This window comes from Chiloscyllium plagiosum, unplaced genomic scaffold (genome assembly GCF_037043375.1).
Source record: "Chiloscyllium plagiosum isolate Xiang-an unplaced genomic scaffold, Cpla_swu_hap1 HiC_scaffold_34, whole genome shotgun sequence".
Classification (NCBI taxonomy): domain Eukaryota; kingdom Metazoa; phylum Chordata; class Chondrichthyes; order Orectolobiformes; family Hemiscylliidae; genus Chiloscyllium; species Chiloscyllium plagiosum.
In genome coordinates this window covers 51,616,032-51,638,535 of record NW_028270172.1, presented here as the reverse complement: position 1 = coordinate 51,638,535, position 22,504 = coordinate 51,616,032, and the positions used below count along the sequence as shown (strand labels likewise).

Sequence of the window (22,504 nt, the reverse complement as noted above, 5' to 3'; positions counted from 1 at the left end):
AAGAGTTAGAGCTGGGAGAAAGGCAAATATGATGCAATTAGGCAGGATTTAGGATGCATAGGATGGGGAAGGAAACTGCAAGGGATGGGCACAATTGAAATGTGGAGCTTATTCAAGAAACAGCTACTGCGTGTTCTTGATAAGTATGTACCTGTCAAGCAAGGACGAAGTGGTCGAGTGAGGGAGCCGTGGTTTACTAAAGACATTAATCTCTTGTCAAGAGGAAAAGACAGCTTATGTAAGGATGATATGTGAAGGCTCACATAGAGTGCATGAGAGTTACAAGTTAGCTAGGAAAGACCTAACGAGAGTGCTAAGAGAGCCAGGATGGGACATGAGAAGTCGTTGGCAGTTAGGATCAAGGAAAACCATAAAGCTTTTATAGGTATGTCAGGAATAAAAGAGTGACTGGAGAAAGGCTAGGGCCAATCAAGGACAGTAGTCGGAAATTGTGCAGGGAGTCCGAGGAAATAGGAGAAGTGCTAAATGAATATTTTTCGTCAGTATTCACATGAGGGTAAAACAGTTGATGTGGTGTACATCGATTTTAGTGAGGCATTTGATAAGGTTCCCCACAGTAGGTTATTGCAGAAAATATGGAGGCATGGGATTGAGGGTGATTTGACAGTTTGGATCAGAAATTGGCTAATTGAAAGAAGACAGAGCGTGGTGGTTGATTGGAATTGTTCATCCTGGAGTTCAACGACTCATGGGGTAGTGCAAAGATCTGTTTTCAGGTAACTACTGTTTGTCATTTTTATAAATGACCTGGATGAGGACGTAGAAGGATGGTGTAGTAAATTTGCAGATGACCCTAAGGTTGGTGGAGTTGTAGATAATGACGAAGGATGTTGTAGAGGGACATAGATAAGTTGCAGAGCTGGGCAAATGGAGTTTAATGTGGAAAAGTGTGAGGTGCTTCACTTTGGAAGGAGCAACTGGAATACTGAGTACTGGGCTAAAGGTAAAATTCTAGATAGTGTAGATGAGCAGAGAGATCTCTGTGTCCATGCACGTAGATCTCTGAAAGTTGCCACCCAGGATGATAGAGTTGTTAAGGCGGCATACGGTGTGTTAGTTTTTATTGGTAGAGGGATTAAGTTTTGGAACCATGTGGTCATGTTGTAGCCGTACAAAACTCTGGTGAAGCTGCACTTGGAGTATTGTGTACAGTTCTGGTCACCGCATTATAGGAAGGATGTGAAAGTTTTGGAAAGGATTCAGAGGAGATTTACTAGGATGTTGTCTGGTATGGAGGGAAGGTCTTATGAGGAAAGACTGAGAGACTGTTTTCGTTAGAGAAAAGGTTGAGAGGTGACTTCATTGAGACATATAATATAATCAGAGGATTATACAGGGTGGACAGTGAGAGCCTTTTTCCTCGGGATGTAATGGCTAGCACGAGGAAACATAGTTTCAAATTGAGGAGTGATAGATATAGGACAGATGTCAGAGGTCAGCGAGTATAAGAGACGTGGAATGTCCTTCCTGCAATAGAAGTAGACTCGCTAACTTTAAGGGCATTTAAATGGTTATTGGATAAACATATGGATGATAATGGAATAGTGTAGGTTAGCTGGGCTTCAGATTGGTTTCACAGGTCGGCACAACGTGAAGGGCCAAAGGGCCTGTACTGTGCTGTAATGTTCTGTGTTCGAGTGTCTCGTTGCATCCGACAACAGCCTTCCACACTATCCACAACTCCACCGACTTTCATGCCATCAGCAAACTTACAAACCTACCTGTCCACTTTGCTATCAAAGTCATTCATAAAAATCATAAAGAGCAGAGTCCCAGAACTGATTCCTGAGGAACACCACTGGTCACCGAGCTCCAGGCTGAATACTTTCTATCTACCGCCACCCTCTCTTTTCCATGGGCTAGCCAATTCTGTATCCCATGTCTCCTTACTTCATGAATGAGCCTAACATAGGGAACCTTATTAAAGACTTGCTAAAACACATCCACTGATCTACCTTCGTCAACGTGTTTTGTCACATCCTCAAAGAATTCAACAAGGTTTGTGAGGCATGACCTATCACTCACAAAGCCACTATGGTTTTCCAATTGATCTTAAATCCTGTCTCTCAGAATCTTCTCCAATACTTTGCACACCACAAACGTAAGACTAAATGGTCTGTAATTCCCAGGATTATCCCTATTCCCTTTTTTGAACAAAGGAGTAACATTTGCCAACCTTCAATCATCTGGTACTACTCTTGGTAGTGAGGATGCAAAGATCATCGCCAAAGACTTGACGGATCATCTCTTCCCTCACTTCGTATATCCCACCTGGCCCAGGTCATCTATCTATCCGTATGTTTTTCAAAATTTCCAGCACATCCTCCTTCCTAACATCAACCTGTTGTAGCATATCTGTTTCACACTGTCCTCAGAAACATCAAGGCCCCTCTCAATAATGAACAGTGAAGCAAAGTTCCCATTAAGGACCTCCCCACTTCCTCCGACTCTAGGCACAAGTTCCCTCCACTGTCCCTGAGTAGCGCTACCCTCACTCTGGCCATTCTGTTGTTCCTCACATAAGTGTAGAATACCTTAGGGTTTACCTTAATCCTACCCATTAAAGCATTTTCATGCCCCCTACTAGCTCTCCTAAGTCCATTCTTCAGTTCCTTCCTAGCCAGCTTGCAACCCTCTAGAGCCCTGTCTAATCCTTGCCTCCTAATCCTTAAGTAAGCTTCCTTCTTCCTCTTGACTCCATGTTCCACATCTCTTATCATCCAAGGTTCTTTCACCCTACCATCCCTTCCTTGCCTCAGTGGGACAAACCTGTCCATCACTATCAGCAGGTGCTCCCTAAACAACCTTCAAATTTCTGCTGATCATTTCCCTGATAACATCTGTTCCCAATTTAGGAGCACCACTTCCTATCTAATAGCACTGTTATTCTCCCTCCCCCAATTAAATACTTTCCCATACTGTCTGCTCCTATCCTTCTACATGAGTATAGTAAAGGTCATGGAGTTGTGAGCACAATCACCAAAAAGCTCTCCCACCAAGACAACTGATACCTGGTACAGTTCGCTGCCAAGCACCAAATTCAATATGGCCTCCCCTCGAGTAGGCCTATCTACATATTGCGTCAGGAACCCTTCCTGAATACACCTGACAAAAACTGCTTCACCCAAACTATTTGAACTAAATAGGTTCCAATCAATATTAGGGAAGTTAAAGTCACCCACGACAACAAACCTGTTACTTCTACACATTTCCAAAATCTGCCTCCCAGTCTGCTCCTCCATGTCTCTGTTGCTATCGGGGAGAGGTCTGTAGAAAACTCCCAATAAAGTGACTGCGCCTTTCCTGTTTCTGACTTCCACCCATACTGACGCCGTAGACAAACCCTCCTGGATGACATCCTGCAGCTGTAATACGAACGCTGATTGGCAATGCCACTTCTCCACCTCTTTTACCTTACCCCCTACTCCTTTTGAAACATCTAAACCCTGGAACATCCATCAATCATTCTTGCCTCTATGATATCCAAGCCTCCACAAGGGCCACAATAGTGTAGTTTCAAGTACTGATTCATGCTCTGAGTTCATCACCCTTATTCCTGATACTTCTTGTATTAAAATAGACACACTTCAACCCATCAATCTGACTGCACCTTTTCCCTATCAAGTGCCTATCCCTCCTCACAGACTCTTGGCATACTGTACCTGGCTCTTCACTACCGACTCCAGTCCACGTGGGTAGACTCCAACAGTGAATTTATAATTTATATAATAGTTACAAAAAAAAACAAACTGCAACATTTCCAAGTCAGGATGGTACATAACTTGGAGGGGAACATGAAAATTTGGGTGTTCCTCTCCACCTGTGCTCTTGTCTTTCAAAGTGAAATAGATCTGGGGTTTAAAAGCTTCTATCAAAGGAGCCTTAACAAGTTACTGCAGTGCGCCGTGTAGACAGCACACAGTGCTTCAACTGTGCACTGTTAGGGGAGAGAATTAAATGGCAGTTGATGGCTTCACAATTACTGTCTGTTGATCAGCAGACAGTCAAGGTTATGGGGAGAGGGTAGGAAAGGGATTGTGTGGAATGTTGGATCAACCACCGAATGACAGAGCAAGCTTGAAGGGCTGAATGACTTACTCCTGCTATTTCTTGTGGTTTTATGGTCAATAAATTGGGCTGATTTTACCTTCGAGTGTTGTTGGAATGGAGCTCATCCAGCCAATTGGAGAGAATTCATTACACTCCTAAATTATTTCATGTAGATGGAGGACAGATTTTTGGGAGTTTGGAAGTGAGTTACTTCTGTATAATTCACAGACTCTGCTCTTGTAGACATTGAAATATAGTGGGAGATTCAACAATGGCATAGGGAAATGCTTAGTTTCTCTCTTTTGATAGATATGGTCACACCTGGTATGCATTTTATCTGCTCATCAGCTCAAGCCTATCTGTTGTCTAGATCTGACTAAATGATGTCTCAATATCTGAGCAGCTGCAAATGGTAGTGAACATTGTGTAATTATCAGCGAACATGCCCACTTCTGACCTTTGGACGCAGGGAATGTGATTGATAAGGTAACAAAAAATCAAATCCTTCCAAGGCTCACCAAGGTCGATGCAAGGTGATGTTTCCTCTGGCTAGAGATCTGACACCAAAGGCCAGTCATAGAATAAAGATTGTGACTGAGGACTGAGATGAGGAGGAACTTCATCACTCAAAGGAATCTTTGTGAACTTATACACCAGAGAGCTTTGAAAGCTCAGTCAGTGAATATGCTCAAGACAGAGATCAACAGATTTCAAGATATTAAAGTTATCAAAATGATAATTGTGCAGGAAAAGGTGTTGAAATAGAAGCTTAGCCACAAAGTAGTTGAATGGCAGAGCAGACTTCTGGTCTACTGGCCTAGTCCTACTCCTATTTTCCCAAGATGATTGGACCTACAATACTGCCTTGAGGAACTGTAGTGATATTCTGGGGCTGAGATGGTGGAGATGCAACAAACACAGCCATCTTGATAGCATTTGTGGAGTGAGAAATAGAATTGACATTTCAAGTCCAACACAACTCTTCTTCAAAACTATGGTGGAAGAATTGTTCAGAAGTCATAGATATGGGTGGCACGGTGGCACAGTGGTTAGCACTGCTGCCTCACAGCGCCCGAGACCCGGGTTCAATTCCTGCCTCAGGTGACTGACTGTGTGGAGTTTGCACATTCTCCCTGTGTCTGCGTGGGTTTCCTCCGGGTGCTCCGGTTTCCTCCCACAATCCAAAGATGTGCAGGTTAGGTGAATTGGCCATGCTAAATTGCCCGTAGTGTTAGGTAATGGGTAAATGTAGGGGTGTGGGTGGGTTGCGCTTCGGCAGGTCGGTGTGGACTTGTTGGGCCGAAGGGCCTGTTTCCACACTGTAATGTAATCTAATCTAATCATATCAGATATTAACTCTATTTCTTTCTCCACAGATGCTGCCAGATATGCCAGGTTTCTCCAGAATTTTCTGCAAATGCAGATATTCTGCAGATTTCCAATATATGCAATATTTTTCTTTTATTACAAGGGAGGTCTTCCTTGATGTGTGGCATGTTCATGGTCTTGGGGTGTTGGGAGGGTGGGGGTGGGTTAGGGCTGTGGAGAGTGCACAAACTGCAGGACATTTGGGGGTCAAGCGCACAAGCGTGTGAAATGCATGTGCTGTGCACACCCATGCAGCATGCATGAGATGTGAGTGAATGTGTCTGCTCATCCTCAGTCTCATGGTTCTCTCATATTCTCAACTACACCTATTGTGTCATTTATATGATAATTATACAAAGTTATTTGTTTGAAAAATCAGAGACTGTAATTGATAGAAAAAAACTTAGTTTTGATAACTTAAATTGCCTATACTGCCATTAAGAGAAATTCACACGAGCCAAAAGATGCATTTTGCAACGCAAACTCCAGATAAGGTATTGAGCTTTACTTTCCAATTCTCATCATCTGGGAGGCAATGTACATTGTCATGTTACTTATAGCACATAATGTAGTATTATGAAGAATTAAAGATTCAGAGATACTTACATTCTGCAAGAACTGTGCAATATTCTCTGCTTTATTCATGGCCATTAGCTTAATTTTAAAAGTTAATAAAATCTCCATGGCTACAAAAACCAAAATTTTGCAAGATCCACTTATGATTTTGTCCCAAACCCTGAAAATTAAAAATCAGAAGTGCTGTTGTTATGGTTTCACAGACTAAATAAATGAAATGTATCAAAACATTCAAACAATATTTGAAGTTCATAAGATAAGATAGGACACACAATCAATAGATTTTTGGATATTGCTGCTTGTGGCTAGGTCACGAAGAAATTTATATGTTCATCCTCAGATAGTGAGAAATAAGTTGTAACATCGATTCTGAAGTAAAACAGATTGTTTAGGCTCTGACATAAAAGGATGGCACTCCTAACATTGACACTGAGTTTGCTGGATTAGATTTGTTTATATATCCTTCAGCTCACACGTCTTGTCCTGTAAATTGCTAAAAGTGAGATTTGGTAATGATGGGCCTCATTGTAACCAATGAGATTAAAGGATTAAGACTAAACAGAGGAAGAAAGATGAATTCAGGACAGTCAGTTTAACGCCAGAGATGGAAAAACTGGATTGAAGATTGAGGGAGAAAACGGAAACAGAATATTAGATACATTTTTTCTTGCAAAATTTAAAATTTGGCATTTTTATTATCTGCAACAATTCATAACACCATAAATCATAGAAATAGAAAGTTGGCCATTCAGCCCATTGAGTCTGCTTTGCCAATCAATCATGGCTGATAAATATTCAAACTCTGTTCTCCCACTTTCTCCCCATAATCCTCTATCCCCTTGACAATCAAGAAACTATCTATCTCCATCTCAAATATGCTCAATGACCTGGCCTCCACAGCCTTCTGTGGCAGTGTATTCCATAGATTCACCACTCTCTGCTGAAAGAGTTTCTCTTTATCTCCGTTCTAAAAGGTCTTCCCTTCACTCTGTGCCCTCGGGTCCTTGTCTCTCCTACCAATGGAAACATCTTTCTAACATCCACTCTGTTGAGGCCATTCTGTATTCTGTGCGTTTCAATTAGACCCTGTCTCATCCTTCTAAACTCCATAGAGTATAGACCTGGAGTCATCAAACTTTCCTCATATGTTAAGCTTTTCATTCCTGGGACCGTTCTCCTGACTCTCCTCTGAACCCACTCCAGGGTCAGTATATCCTTCCTGAGATATGGGGCCCAAAACTATGTACAATGCTCCAAATATGGTCTGACCAGACTCTTATACAATCTCAGAAGTACATCTCTGCTTTTACATTCAGTATTGCAGCTGAAGGAATGAAGCGCCATCCTTAATTTTTCATTTTCTGGATACGGAGTAATATGAATAACTGTCAATCAAAAATCACATTATAAGGATAAAGTTAAAAATCACAACACTATAGTTCAACAGGTTTATTTGTAAGCACTAGCTTTTGGAGCGTTGCTCCTTCATCAGATTCAACCACCTGATGCAGAGGCAGCACTCCAAAAGTTAGTGTTTCCAAATAAACTTGCTGTACTATAACCTGGTGTTGAGTGATTTTTAATTTTGTCCACCCAAGTTCAACACCAGCACCTCCTCACCATGCTTACAAGGATATTTACTTACATTGTTCATTACTTAACTTTTTGTGGTGTATTTTATGGGCAATTAATGTGCAAATTCAGCAACTACATGAAAATTATGGGTATGTTTAAAGGGCGATACAGTTTTCATCAAACAGTTACAATTGGCCCGTAAATTGTAGCACCTCAAAATTATGAATTACCACTTCCTTGCTGTACACTGCTGCCACTTATACATTAATAAATGTATGCAGTTTTCAGCAGATCTGGACCTCAACATTAGCCTAGATTAGGATGTATGTTATTTGTGGAGTTCAACAAGTTACATAACATCCTGTCACATTTTCTTCATCTCAGACAGCTTTTATATGGCTCTATATCCACAAGTTGCATAAGACTAAATACTAAATATTTCACAATTAGATTGACAAATAGTAACAGTTACTATTTTGAAAGTCTGTACAACTTTGTTTGTCATCTACATATATGATTTGGACGAGAAGATAGGAGGCATGGTTAGCAAATTTGTGGATGACATCAAAATTGATAGTTTAGCGGACAGTGAAAATTATCTAAGATCACAGAGAGATTGGGTCAATGCCAAGAGCAATGGGAAAAGCCATGGAACTTGCTGTCTGTACAGTGGCTCCAGATGGTCCAATCAGTAATTTCAAAAGAAATTGGATAGTACTTGAGGGAAGTGAGACTTGCAGAGAAAGGGGACTGACTGGGTTGCACTACAGAGAGTTGGCTCCGACTTCAAATCGGCCAAATGTCTATCTTCTATGTTGAAATAATGCCTTTATAGCAAATCCCAGGTTAAATTCTTATACAGATCTAACCTGGGTATCTTTGGAGGTGGTATCATTGGCCAGAGCTTCTCAGATTAAGAAGGTTCCCCCACCAAGTCACTATTCAATGTCCTTTTCATGTGCACAGGGATCATTTATTAGGATTGGTCACTGGCCATGGTACTAATACCACTACAAATCAATTAACATTATCTAAGTTCGGGCACTTGGCTGAGGCACATTGGGCACTGGCTATCAACTGCCGGTGACTTGTGTTTGGGGTGGCATGGTTTCAGCAATTTCCCTTTCCATACCTAAGAATCTGTCCAAGTATTATGTCCATCTTCCACAAGAGGCAATTGTCTGACATAAGAAGGGATAGCTCATTGCATGATAGCAGAAGGTACAGTTAAAAGTTATACAGACAAAATTACAACTATCAGGAGCCTGGTCTGTTACCTCTGTCTCGAACAAGATTTCATGCACAGTTAACTGTTGTTTCACCCAAAGGCTGTATGAAACAAGGTTTAGTGAAGCTAAGACAACTTCAACAGTAATCCTTTTAGAACCATTACCTTCTATGCATCCACTCAGCTTTTCTCATCATAGTTAGCAATCATACATCTGGATTTTAACTTCAACTCTGCATTCCTGCACATCTCTGATAATCATTCATCCCCTTAATAATCAAGAATCTATCTACCTCTGTCTTGAAAATATTTAAAGATTCTGTATCCAATGACTTTTGATTATGGAGATTCTAAAAGACACCCAACTCTCAGAAAAATTGTTTCCTCATCTGTTTTAAATGAGTGATTCCTTATTCTTAAACTATGACACAGTTCTAGATTTTCTCACAAGGAGAAATATGCTTTCAACATCCACCTGGTCAAATTCCCTCAGTCTTATAAATTTCAATTTAATCACCTCTGACTCCTCTAACTACAGAAGATACAGTCCTAGCCGACAGTCTGCCTTTCCTCATAAGGCAATGTGCTCTATCCAGGTATTGATCTAGTAAACCTTATCTGAACTTCTTCCAACACATTCATATCTTCCCACAAGTACAATGGCACAATATTTCAGATACAATCTCATCAAGGCCCTGTAGAACTGAAACATAATCTCCCTACTCTCGTTTTCAATTCCCTTTGCAATAAAGCATATCATTTTATTAGCTTTCCTGATTACTTGCTGTACTCACACACTAAACTCCTAAGATTCATGCCCAATTTCTGAATTTCTCTGCATCTCAGAGCTCTGCAAACTCTCGCTATTTAAATAATATGGTTGTTTTATTCTTTATGCCAAAATGGACATGTTCACATTGTTCACACATATACTCCACTTCTCAGATCTTTGACCACTCACAACCTATCTATGTCTCTTTGTAGACCCCTTAAGTCCTCTTGACAATAGACTTCTCTTCAAATCTTTGTTTTATTAGCAAACTTGGCTACTGTACTGTATGTATCTCTTCATAAAATCATAGAATCTCTACTGTGTGGAAGCAGGCCATTCAGCCCATCCAGTCCACACTGACCTTCCGAAGAGCATTGCCGCCAGACCCATGCCGCCTATCCTATTCTTGTAACCCTGCATTTCCCATGGCTAATCAACCCAGGCTGCACAACCCTAGACACTATAAGCAATTTAACATAGCAAATTTACCTAACCTGCACATCTTTGGACTGTGGAAGGAAACCAGAGCACCCAGAGGAAACCCACACAGACACAGGGAGAATGCCTGTGTGGAGTTTGCACAGTTTGGAGTGTGAAATTGAACCAGGGTCCCTGGTGCTGTGAGGCAGTAGTGCTACCCACTGAGCCACCGTGCTTCATCCAAATCATTTATGGAAACAATTGTAGCCCTACCACTCAGTCCTCTGACACACCATTTGTGGCATTCTGCCAGTCTAAAAAGGGCACACAAATTCCTATTTGCTGCTTCTTATTAAGAAGCCAATACTCTACTCATATCAATAGCTGCCTTCACCAGCAGAAGCTTTTATTTTTTGCAATTACCATAATATGGCACTTAATCTTCTGGAAATTTAAATATGACACATCCTTGGATTTCACAGTACTCTTCCCTTAAACTGTATGCAAAATTTAATCATATTATGGTTTCCGCTATCCAGAGGTGCTTTCAGTATGTACTCAATAATTAATCCTGTCTCGTTTGTCAAAACCAGGTCTAGTACAGTTTGGTCTCTGGTTGATGCCATAGCATACTGGTTTAAGAAATTGTTCCAAAAAATTCAATTAATTCCTAATCTAGACTATTTATTCTGTTTTTTTTTAGTTTATATCTGTAGACTAAAAATCCCCATGATCATTGCTTTTGACAAACTCCCATAGTGTCTTCCCTGATGCTTTGTCCTACCATGTGATTACTGCATGCAAGTACTTTACATTTACAACTCCTCTATCTTCCCTTCCCCTTCTAAGACATCAACTTCACAAATGTAGTCAGTCTAACCGTTATGGAATTCTTCCAGACCACATTTCCATCTGATCTAGAAGACTGGCTTTAGATCGTCTGACCTTAATTAGGATTTTCTGTGGATCACTTCTCCATTAGAGAATCTTTTCTTTATTAGATATCCTTCACAGAGGTTGTTTTTCTTGCTCATCCCTGTAGTTGCCTTATATCATCCCCAGGTGATCTTTAATCTCACAAATATACAAATTGCAACATGACTGCTCTTATGAAATAAATACTTTCTTAAAATATCCTCCACTCAGGACCAGGCAATTGCTGTTGACTTGGAAGTATTCACTTTTTTGCAGTGCCCTGGAAGTTCAGAACATGCAAATTCTTTTTGACCATGTCCTGAATCTATAGATGTTGTCTGGACTTTAGATTAGATTAGATTACTTACAGTGTGGAAACACGCCCTTCGGCCCAATAAGTCCACACCAACCCTCCAAAGAGCAACCCACCCAGACCCATTCCCCTACACTTACCCCTTCACCTAACACAATGGGCAATTTAGCATGGCCAATTCATCTAACCTACACATTTTGGACTGTGGGAGGAAACCCATGCAGACACGGGGAGAATGTACAAACTCCACACATTCAGTCACCCGAGGCTGGGATCGAACCCGGGTCTCTGGCGCTGTGAGGCAGCAGTGCTAACCACTGAGCCCACGTCTTTGGAGTATTACAAAATTCATCTCTACTTTGTACAAGCAAATCTTCACATTTAACCTGCGGATCAATCCAAGCTGAAGTTCTTTACTTTGTTGAATTCATAAAGGATTAGATGTTGGCCTTACTGACCCTATTTGGAGAGACTCCTACAGGTCTAAGTGTCAGTCTGCAGAATTCACATTTCAGAATTCATGAGAATATTGTTCATTTCTCTGCTTCACTATGGAAGACTGATGCTTTAATATTTATGTTTCTGCCTTAAAATTCTGTTTCAAAGCTATTTTATTTGCTATCTCTTGTCAAACTTCAAAAAAATTTAAAAGTCTGTTCCTCAACTGCATTCACCTTCCTTATTAAAACTTTGTTTCATCTAAGGGCTGCTACACGAAATGATACTGTTAGCCTCTCAACGAGCAGATCTGAAATTAGGTTTCTTAACAGTCAAGCAGACAAAACACTACCTGACGTTTCACTAAATCATATAGACATCTAATTTTATTTTCAGTCCATTTTGAGTTAACTCTATCAGCTGGGACATCAACGGTCACAAATGAGTTTGAAATTAAAAACTCAAAATTACCAAAAATTGAAGCTCGCAAATTCAATCCTATGACTTTAGCAAGCAAATAGGTACGTGTACATGATTAAAATAAAAACAGGGTCAGCTTTGAACTGTAATTGCTTCCATAATCAAATAATATTTTACATACACTCTCTGGACTCCGTTGTCATTTAGGGAAGGTACTGAAGGCATCTAGTGGCTTCACTGGATGGTTGACACCTGCCACATCAGCCTGGACCAGGGGAAGGTCTTTGACAGGATAGCTCATACCTACATGACAGATGTGCTTTCTAAAGTGGGCAGATACATTAGCAGGAAAAGACAGTAAAACAAATTGCAGTCAACATTTAAGATTATCCATGACTCTCAGCACAAATACATTCCAGTAAGGAGGAAAGATTCTAAGAGGGATAAATCATGGTTAACCAAGGAAGCTTAAACTAAAGCATACAAGGTGGCAAAAGTCAGTGACAGCCCCAAAGACTGGGATAAATTCAGAATCTAGCATAGAAGAATTAAAAAGATAATAAAGACAGACAAAATAAACGTGACCAAACTAACAAGGAATACAAAAACTGGCAATAAGAGCTTTTTTTAATAATATAAAAGAAAAGAAGGTCAAAATGAACAAAGATCCCTTCAAAAACGAATCGGGGAGACAAGAATATGGTAGATGTGTTAAACAGATATTTTGCAACGGTCTTTATAGTGGAAGATATTTCAAACATCTCATTAATACTAAAAAAACAGTTCAGGGAGGAATTAAATACCATCGCCAGAGAAGTAGCATTACACAATCTAATGGGGCTGAAACAGCTAAGTCTTCTAGCTCTGATGGCTTCAGAACTGAAGAAGTCACTGGACTTGAAATGTGGTCACTGCTCTCTGGCCTGCTGGATTTCCTCAGCAATTTGTTTTTGTTTCAAATTTCCAACATCCGCAGTTCTTTCTTTTATTAGCTAGGGAATAATGTTTGGAATGGATATTGAAAACAATGATTTGGAGAAAATTTCTGCTCATCTAGCACTGAATGCTGAGTGAACAATCTGGTAATTGAGAGAGAAGTTCTCTCATAGTGAGTGAATAAGTGAAAGAAGTTTGACATGGAGTGGCCACTTGTGTCCAACCTACAGACAGGTCAAAAAGGACTAGGAGGGATAGCTCAACTCTGTTGCAAACATGAGGATTCTGGGTAATCCAAGATGGAGAACTGGAAAAATTTCTAGCTGTAAGAGCTGCTCCTTTTTTTGAGGTATTTTAGGTACTGGAGGTGATTTCCTTGAATTCCAGGAGCATCGATTACTGTTTTATATGCTGTTGCATTGTTTTAGAACTTTGGAAAAAAAAGTCAAAACAACAGCAGTTTTAAAAGGGAGAAGAGCAGACAAAGGAAGCACATGGGGAGGACAGTGCAGGAGAGAGAGAACCTGCACAGTTACTGCCATTGCTGTTTTTGAATTCGTGTATCGCTGGACATCGGAGTGCATCTGGGAAAATTAACAAACAGTGAATTTCACAACTAATCTTGGAGGATCCGGTTTGGGCGAAGTTCTCAACACAGAATCAGAGAAGTTAACTGTTGTTTTAAGTCTGTCCAAGAGAAAGGCTATATTAGTGAGTACAGTGGGTTCTTTCTTGATTATATGTGTTTGGAGATAAGTCTCCTGATTAAACTTAAAATATAAGCCATAGCTATTAATTTAACCTGGGGCAGTGTTTGTAGAGGAATAAGACGGTGTTACTTTCTGGGTCTGTAGATGGTGAAAGAGCAAAAATGGCCTTTGTAGTGATATGTACTTCTTGTCAGATGTGGGAGTTTAAAGAGAGTTTAAGGGTTACTCCGGATTATATCTGCCATAAATGCTGTTGGAAGCAAATCTTATCAGATCGAGTGGATCGGTTGGAGAGACAGATAGAAGCGATGAGGAATTTGCAACAGCAATAATATGTGATGGATGGCAGTTATAGGAAAGGGGGAAAGTCTCAGATAAAGTCACATGGATGAGTTAACTCCAGGAAGGGTAAGAGAGGTCAGCACCTAGGGCAGGAGTCTTTTTGGATATACCCATTTCAAAAGGATATGCTGTTTTGGAAAATGTAGGGAGTGATGGATTCTCAGGGGAATGTAGCACGAACAACCAAGTGTCTGGTATTGAGACTGGCTCTAATGCAACGAGGGGTACGTCAGCTTCCAAGAGATCAATTGTGTTAGGGGATTCTGTAGTTAGAGATACAGACAGAAGTTTCTGTGGCCAGCAGAGAAAAACAGAATGGTGTGCTGTTTCCCTGGTGCCAGGATCAAGGATGTCTCAGAGAGGGTGCAGAATGTTCTCACGGGGGAGAGGGGCCAGCAAGAGGTCATTGTCCACACTGGAACCAACGATATAGGAAGGGAAAAGGTTGAGATTCTGAAGGGAGATTAGAGAGAGTTAGGCAGAAATTTAAAAAGGAGGTCCTCAAGGGAAGTAATATCTGGATTACTCCCAGTGCTATGAGCTGGTGAGGGCAGGAATAGGAGGGTAGAGCAGATGAATGCATGGCTGAGGAGCTGTTGTATGGGAGAAGGATTCACATTTTTGGATCATTGGAATCTCTTTTGGGGTAGAAGTGACCTGTACAAGGAGGACAGATTGCATCTAAATTGGAAGGGGACTAATATAGTGGCAGGGAAATTTGCTAGAACTGCTCGGGAGGATTTAAACTAGTAAGGTGGGGAGTGGGACCCAGGGAGATAGTGAGGAAAGAGATCGATCTGAGATGGGTACAGCTAAGAACAGAAGTGAGTCAAAGAGTCAGGGCAGGCAGGGACAAGGTAGGACTAATAAATTAAACTCCATTTATTTCAATGCAAGGGGCCTAACAGGGAAGGCAGATGAACTCAGGACATGGTTAGGAACATGGGACTGAGATATCATAGCAATTACAGAAACATGGTTCAGGGATGGGCAGGACTGGCAGTTTAATGTTCCAGGATACAAATGCTACAGGAAGGATAGAAAGGGAGGCAAGAACATAGAAGAATACAGCGCAGTACAGGCCCTTTGGCCCTCGATGTTGCGCCGATCCAAGCCCACCTAACCTACACTAGCCCACTATCCTCCATATGCCTATCCAATGCCCGCTTAAATGCCCATAAAGAGGGAGAGTCCACCACTGCTACTGGCAGGGCATTCCATGAACTCACGACTCGCTGAGTAAAGAACCTACCCCTAACATCTGTCCTATACCTACCACCCCTTAATTTAAAGCTATGCCCCCACGTAATAGCTGACTCCATACGTGGAAAAAGGTTCTCACGGTCAACCCTATCTAAACCCCTAATCATCTTGTACACCTCAATCAAGTCACCCCTAAACCTTCTTTTCTCCAATGAAAACAGCCCCAAGTGCCTCAGCCTTTCCTCATACGATCTTTCTACCATACCAGGCAACATGCTGGTAAACCTCCTCTGCACCCGTTCCAGTGCCTCCACATCCTTCATATAGTATGACGACCAAAACTGCACACAATACTCCAGATGCGGCCGCACCAGAGTCTTATACAACTGCAACATTAGATTAGATTAGATTACAGTGTGGAAACAGGCCCTTCGGCCCAACAAGTCCACACCGACCCGCCGAAGCGCAACCCACCCATACATTTACCCTACACCTAACACTAGGGACAATTTAGCATGGCCAATTCACCTGGCCTGCACATCTTTGGACTGTGGGAGGAAACCGGAGCACCTGGAGGAAACCCACGCAGACACGGGGAGAACGTGCAAACTCCACACAGTCAGTCGCCTGAGGCGGGAACTGAACCCGGGTCTCTGGCGCTGTGAGGCAGCAGTGCTAACCACTGTGCCACCGTGCCGCCCAAACATGATCTCAGGACTCCGGAACTCAATTCCTCTACCAATAAAAGCCAGTACACCATATGCCTTCTTCACCGCACTATTTACCTGGGTGGCAACTTTCAAAGATCTGTGTACATGGACACCAAGATCCCTCTGCTCATCCACACTACCAAGTATCCGACCATTAGCCCAGTACCCCATCTTTTTGTTACTCTTACCAAAGTGAATCACCTCACACTTACCTACATTGAACTCCATTTGCCACCTTTCTGCCCAGTTCTGCAGCTTATCTATATCCCGCTGTAACCTGCCACATCCTTCCTCACTGTCAACAACTCCTCCGACTTTCGTATCATCCGCAAACTTGCTCACCCAACCTTCTAGCCCGTCCTCCAGGTCATTTATAAAAATGACAAACAGCAATGGTCCCAAAACAGATCCTTGCGGAACACTGCTAGTAACGGCACTCCAAGATGAACCTTTACCATCAACTACTACCCTCTGTCTTCTTCCAGCCAGCCAATTCCTAATCCAAACCTCCAACTCACCCTCAATGCCATACCTCCGTATTTTTGAAGTAGCCTACCATGGGGAACCTTATCAAACGCCTTACTAAAATCCATATACACCACATCTACCGCTTTACCCTCGTCCATCACCTTAGTCACCTTCTCAAAGAATTCAATAAGGTTTGTGAGGCACGACCTGCCCTTCACAAAACCATGCTGACTATCCTTGATCACATTATTCCTATCCAGATGTTCATAAATCCTATCTCTTACAATTCTCTCTAAGACTTTGTCCACAACAGAAGTGAGACTCACCGGCCTATAGTTACTAGGGTTATCCCTACTCCCCTTCTTGAACAAGGGAACCACATTTGCTAGCCTCCAATCTTCTGGCACTATTCCTGTAGACAACGAGGACATAAAAATCAAGGCCAATGGCTCTGCAATCTCGTCCCTTGCTTCCCAGAGAATCCGAGGATAAATGCCATCAGGGACTTATCTATTTTCACCCTTTCCAGAATTTCCAACACCTCTTCCCTACATACCTCAAAGCCGTTCATTCTACTTAATTGTGACTCAGTATTCACATCGGCAACAATGTCCTGTCGCTGAGTAAATACTGACGAAAAGTATTCAGTGTCTCCCCAATCTCTTCAGCCTCCACACGCAACTTCTCACTACTATCCTTGACTGGACCTATTCCTAACCTAGTCATTCTTTTATTCCTGACATACCTATAGAAAGCCTTAGGGTTTTCCCTAATCCTACCAACTAAGGACCTTTCATGTCCCCTCCTTGCTGCTCTTAGCTCTCTCTTCAGATCCTTCCTGGCTACCTTATAACTCTCAATCGCCCCAAGTGAACCTTCACGCCTCATCTTTACATAGGCCGCCCTCTTCCATTTAACAAGGGATTCCAATTCCTTATTAAACCACGACTCCCTCACACGACCCTTTCCTCCCAGCCTGACAGGTACATACTTATCAAGGACACTCAATAGTTGCTCCTTGAACAAGCTCCACATATCAATTACGCCCTTGCCTTGAAGCCTACTTTTCCAAGCCACGCATCCTAAGTCATGCCTCACCGCATCATAATTTCCCTGCCCCCAGCTATAACTCTTGCCCTACAGTGCACACTTATCCCTCTCCATCACTAAAGTAAAAGTCACCGAATTGTGGTCACTGTCCCCAAAGTGCTCACCTACCTCTAATTCTAACACCTGGCCTGGTTCGTTACCCAGAACCAAATTCAGTATGGCCTCACCTCTTGTTGGCCTATCTACATATTGTGTCAGGAAACCCTCCTGCACACATTGGACAAACACCGACCCATCTAACGAACTAGAGCTATAGCTTTCCCAATCAATATCAGGAAAGTTAAAGCCCCCATAACAACCACCCTATTACTTTCATTCTTCTTTTGAATCAACCTCGCAATCTTTTCTTCTACGTTTCTAGGACTATTAGGAGGCCTGTAAAAAACTCCTAACAGGGTGACCTCACCTTTCCTATTCCTAACCTCAGCCCAAACTACCTCAGATGGCGAGTCTTCATCCATCGTCCATTCCACCGCTGTAATACGATCTTTGACAAGCAATGCCACACCTCCCCCTCTTTTACCCCCACCTCTGACCCTACTAAAACATTTAAACCCTGGAACCTGCAACAGCCAATCCTGTCCCTGTTCTACCCATGTCTCCGTAATAGCCACAACATCGAAGTCCCAGGTACCAACCCACGCTGCAAGGGGCATTTTTGATAAGGGATAGCATTACAGCTGTGCTGAGGGAGGATATTCCTGGAAATACATCCAGGCAAGTTATTTAGGTGGAACTGAGAAATAAGAAAGGGATGATCACCTTACTGGGAATGTATTATAGACCCCCTAATAGTCAGAGGGAAATTGAGAAGCAAACTTGTAAGGAGATCTCAGCTATCCGTAAGAATAATAGGGTAGTTATGGTCGGGGATTTTAACTTTCCAAACATCGACTGGGACTGCCATAGTGTTAAAGGTTTAGATGGAGAGGAATTTGTTAAGTGCGTACAAGACAATTTTTTGACTCAGTATGTGGATGTACCTACTAGAGAATGTGCAAGACTTGACCTACACTTGGGAAATAAGGCAGGGCAGGTGACTGAGGTGTCAGTGGGGGAGCACTTTGGGGCCAGCAACCACAATTCTATTTGTTTAAAATCGTGATGGAAAAGGATAGACCAGATCTAAAAGTTGAAGTTCTAAATTGGAGAAAGGCCAACTTTGACGGTATTAGGCAAGACCTTTCGAAAGCTGTTTGGAGGCAGATGTTCGCAGGTAAAGGGACGGCTGGAAAATGGGAAGCCTTCAGAAATGAGATAACAAGAATCCAGAGAAAGTATATTCCTGTCAGGGTGAAAGGGAAGGCTGGTAGGTATAGGGAATGCTGGATGACTGAAGAAATTGAGGGTTTGGTTAAGAAAAAGAAGGAAGGTATAGACAGGAGAGATCGCGTGAATCCTTAGAAGAGTATAAAGGAAGTAGGAGTATACTTAAGAGGGAAATCAGGAGGGCAAAACGCGGACATGAGATAGCTTTGGCAAATAGAATTAAGGAGAATCCAAAGGGTTTTTACAAATATATTATGGACAAAAGGGTAACGAGGGAGAGAATAGGGCCCCTCAAAGATCAGCAAGGTGGCCTTTGTGTGGAGCTACAGAAAATGGGGGAGATACTAAATGAATATTTTGCACCAGTATTTACTGTGGAAAAGGATATGGAAGATATAGACTGTAGGGAAATAGATGGTGACATCTTGCAAAATGTCCAAATTACAGGGGAGGAAGTGCTGGATGTTTTGAAATGGTTAAAGGTGGATAAATCCCCAGGACCTGATCAGGTGTACCCGAGAACTCTGTGGGAAGCTAGAGGAGTGATTGTTGGGCCTCTTGCTGAGATATTTGCATCATCGATAGCCACAGGTGAGGTGCCGGAAGACTGGAGGTTGGCAAACATGGTGTCACTGTTTAAGAAGGGCAGTAAAGACAAGCCAGGGAGCTATAGACCGGTGAGCCTGACCTCAGTGGTGGGCAAGTTGTTGGAGGGAATCCTGAGGGACAGGATGTACATGTATTTGGAAAGCTGAAAATTTGTTGCTGGAAAAGCGCAGCAGGTCAGGCAGCATCCAGGGAACAGGAGAGTCGACGTTTCAGGCATAAGCCCTTTTTCAGGATTCCTGAAGAAGGGCTTATGCCTGAAACGTCGATTCTCCTCTTCCCTGGATGCTGCCTGACCTGCTGCGCCTTTCCAGCAACACATTTTCAGCTCTGATCTCCAGCATCTGCAGACCTCACTTTCTCCTCATGTATTTGGAAAGGCAAGGACTGATTCGGGATAGTCAACTTGGCTTTATGTGTGGTAAATCATGTCTCTCAAACTTGAATGAGTTTTTTGAAGAAGTAACAAAGAAGATTGATGAGGGCAGAGCAGTAGATGTGATCTATATGGACATCAGTAAGGCGTTTAAGGTTCCCCATGGGAGACTGATTAGCAAGGTTAGATCTCATAGAATACACGGAGAACTAGCCATTTGGACACAGAACTGGCTCAAAGGTGGTTGTCAAGGGTTGTTTTTCAATTGGTGGCCTGTGACCACTGGAAGTGCCACAAGGATTGGTGCTGGGCCCTCTACTTTTTGTCATTTACATAAATGATTTGGATGAGAGCATAAGAGGTACAGTTAGTAAGTTTGCAGATGACACCAAAATTGGAGGTGTAGTGGACAGTGAAGAGGGTTACCTCAGATTACAACAGGATCTGGACCAGATGGGCCAATGGGCTGAGAAGTGGCAGATGGAGTTTAATTCAGATAAATGAGAGGTGCTGCATTTTGGGAAAGCAAATCTTAGCAGGACTTATACACTTAATGGTAAGGTCCTAGGGAGTGTTTCTGAACAAAGAGACCTTGGAGTGCAGGTTCATAGTTCCTTGAAAGTGGAATCGCAGGTAGATAGGATAGTGAAGGCAGCGTTTGGTATGCTTTCCTTTACTGGTCAGAGTATTGAGTACAGGAGTTGGGAGGTCATGTCGCGGCTGTACAGGACATTGGTTAGGCCACTGTTGGAATATTGTGTGCAATTCTGGTCTCCTTCCTATCGGAAAGATGTTGTGAAACTTGAAAGGGTTCAGAAAAGATTTACAAGGATGTTGCCAGGGTTGGAGGATTTGAGTTAGAGAGAGGCTGAACAGGCTGGGGCTGTTTTCCCTGGAGCGTCGGAGGCTGAGGGGTGACCTTATAGAGGTTTACAAAATTATGAGAGGCATGGATAGGATGAAGAAACAAAGTCTATACCCTGGGATCGGGGAGTCCAGAACTAGAGGGCACAGGTTTCGGGTGAGGGGGGAAAGATACAAAAGAGACCTAAGGGGCAACCTTTTCACGCAGAGGGTGGTACGTGCATGGAATGAGCTGCCAGAGGATGTGGTGGAGGCTGGTACAACTGCAACATTTAAGAGGCATTTGGATGGGTATATGAATAGGAACGGTTTGGAGGGACATGGGCCGGGTGCTGGCAGGTGGGACTAGATTGGGTTGGGATATCTGGTTAGCGTGGACAGGTTGGACCGAAGGGTCTGTTTCCATGCTGTATATCTCTATGACTCTATACAAGACATCATTTATGACTTAATAGGAGCCATTTTGGGGAGGGGGGAGAGAGGAGGAGAGGAGGAGGGTGGAGGGGGGTGGTGGGGGGTGGAGGGGTTTGGAGGGGGGTGGAGGGGGCGGGGGAGGGAGGAGGAGAGTGGAGGTGTAGTGGAGAACAAAAAAGATTACCTCAGAGTACAATGGGATCTTGATCAGATAGGCTGATGGGCAGAGGTGTGATGGATGAAATTTAATTTAGATAAATGTGGAAAGGCAAGTCAGGGCAGGACTTAAACACTTAATGGTAAGATCCTGGAGTTTTGCTGAACAAACAGACCTTGGAGTAGAGGTTCATAGTTTCTTGAAAGTGGTGTCACAGGTAGATAGGATCGTGAAGAAGGCATTTGGTATGCGTGCCAGAGCACTGAGTATTAGAGTTCTGAGGTCATATTGCGGCTGTACAGGACATTGGTTAGGCCACGTTTTCAATATTATACGCAATTCTGGTCTCCGACCTATCGGAAGGATATTATGAAACTTGAAAGGGTTCAGAAAAGATTTACAAGGATGTTGCCAGGGTTGGAGGATTGGAGCCAAAGGGAAAGGTTGAATAGGCTGGAGCAGGAGTGTCAGAGGCTGAGGGGTGACCTTATTGAGGTTTATAAAATCATGAGGAACATGGATAGGGTAAAGAGACAAGGTCTTTTTCCTAGAGTGGGGGAGTCGAGAACCCGAGGGCATAGGTTCAGGGTGAGAGGGGAAAAATTTAAAAGGGACCTAAGGGGCAACCTTTTCACACAGAGAGTGATGCATGTATGAAATGTGCTGCCAGATGAAGTGGTGGAGGATGGTACAATTACAACATTTAAAAGGCATCTGGATGGGTATATGATTAGGAAGGGTTCAAAGGGATATGGGCCAAGAGCTGGCAAATGAGACTAGATTAACTAAAGATATCTGGCCGGCATGGACAAATTGGACCAAAACGTCTGTTGCCGTGCTGTACTGCTCTATGACTCTAATACTGAGAAGCCTTGGATGGAGTGTATGTGAAGAGTAGGAGAGACTAGGACCCGAGAGCACAGAGTGAAGGGACAACTGTTTAGAACTGAAATAAGGAGGAATTTCTTCGTCAGAGGATAATGACTCTGTGGAATTCTGAAGGACAAGTTATTGACATAAGACGAGATAGACAGAATTATAGAATCCCGACAGTGTGGAAACAGACCCTTCGACCCAACAAGTCCACAATGACCTTCCAAAGGATAACCCACCCAATTCTATTCCTCTACCCTATTACTCTACATTTACCACTGACTAATGCACATAACCAAGGTTCTTGATTAGTAAGGGACCGAGGATTATGTGGAAAGGCAGGAGAATAGGGTTGAGAAACATATCAGCC

The 22,504-nt window shown here is 42.6% G+C and overlaps 1 protein-coding gene across 8 annotated transcripts in view; it reads right to left on the bottom strand.

Moving 5' to 3' along the window:
- tbc1d7 (TBC1 domain family, member 7) overlaps window positions 1–22,504 on the bottom strand; it is an 86,372-nt gene that overhangs the window by 4,837 nt on the left and 59,031 nt on the right. For 6 of the 8 annotated variants that reach the window (XM_087978663.1, XM_043718995.2, XM_043718997.2 and 3 more), the window contains one exon: window positions 6,046–6,175. In XM_087978663.1, the coding sequence (XP_087834789.1) occupies window positions 6,046–6,175 (130 nt within the window). Of the gene's footprint in view, window positions 1–6,045; window positions 6,176–12,277; window positions 12,420–22,504 lie in introns of those variants that run through there. The other 2 variants (XM_043719001.2, XM_043719002.2) reach the window with 2 other exon arrangements.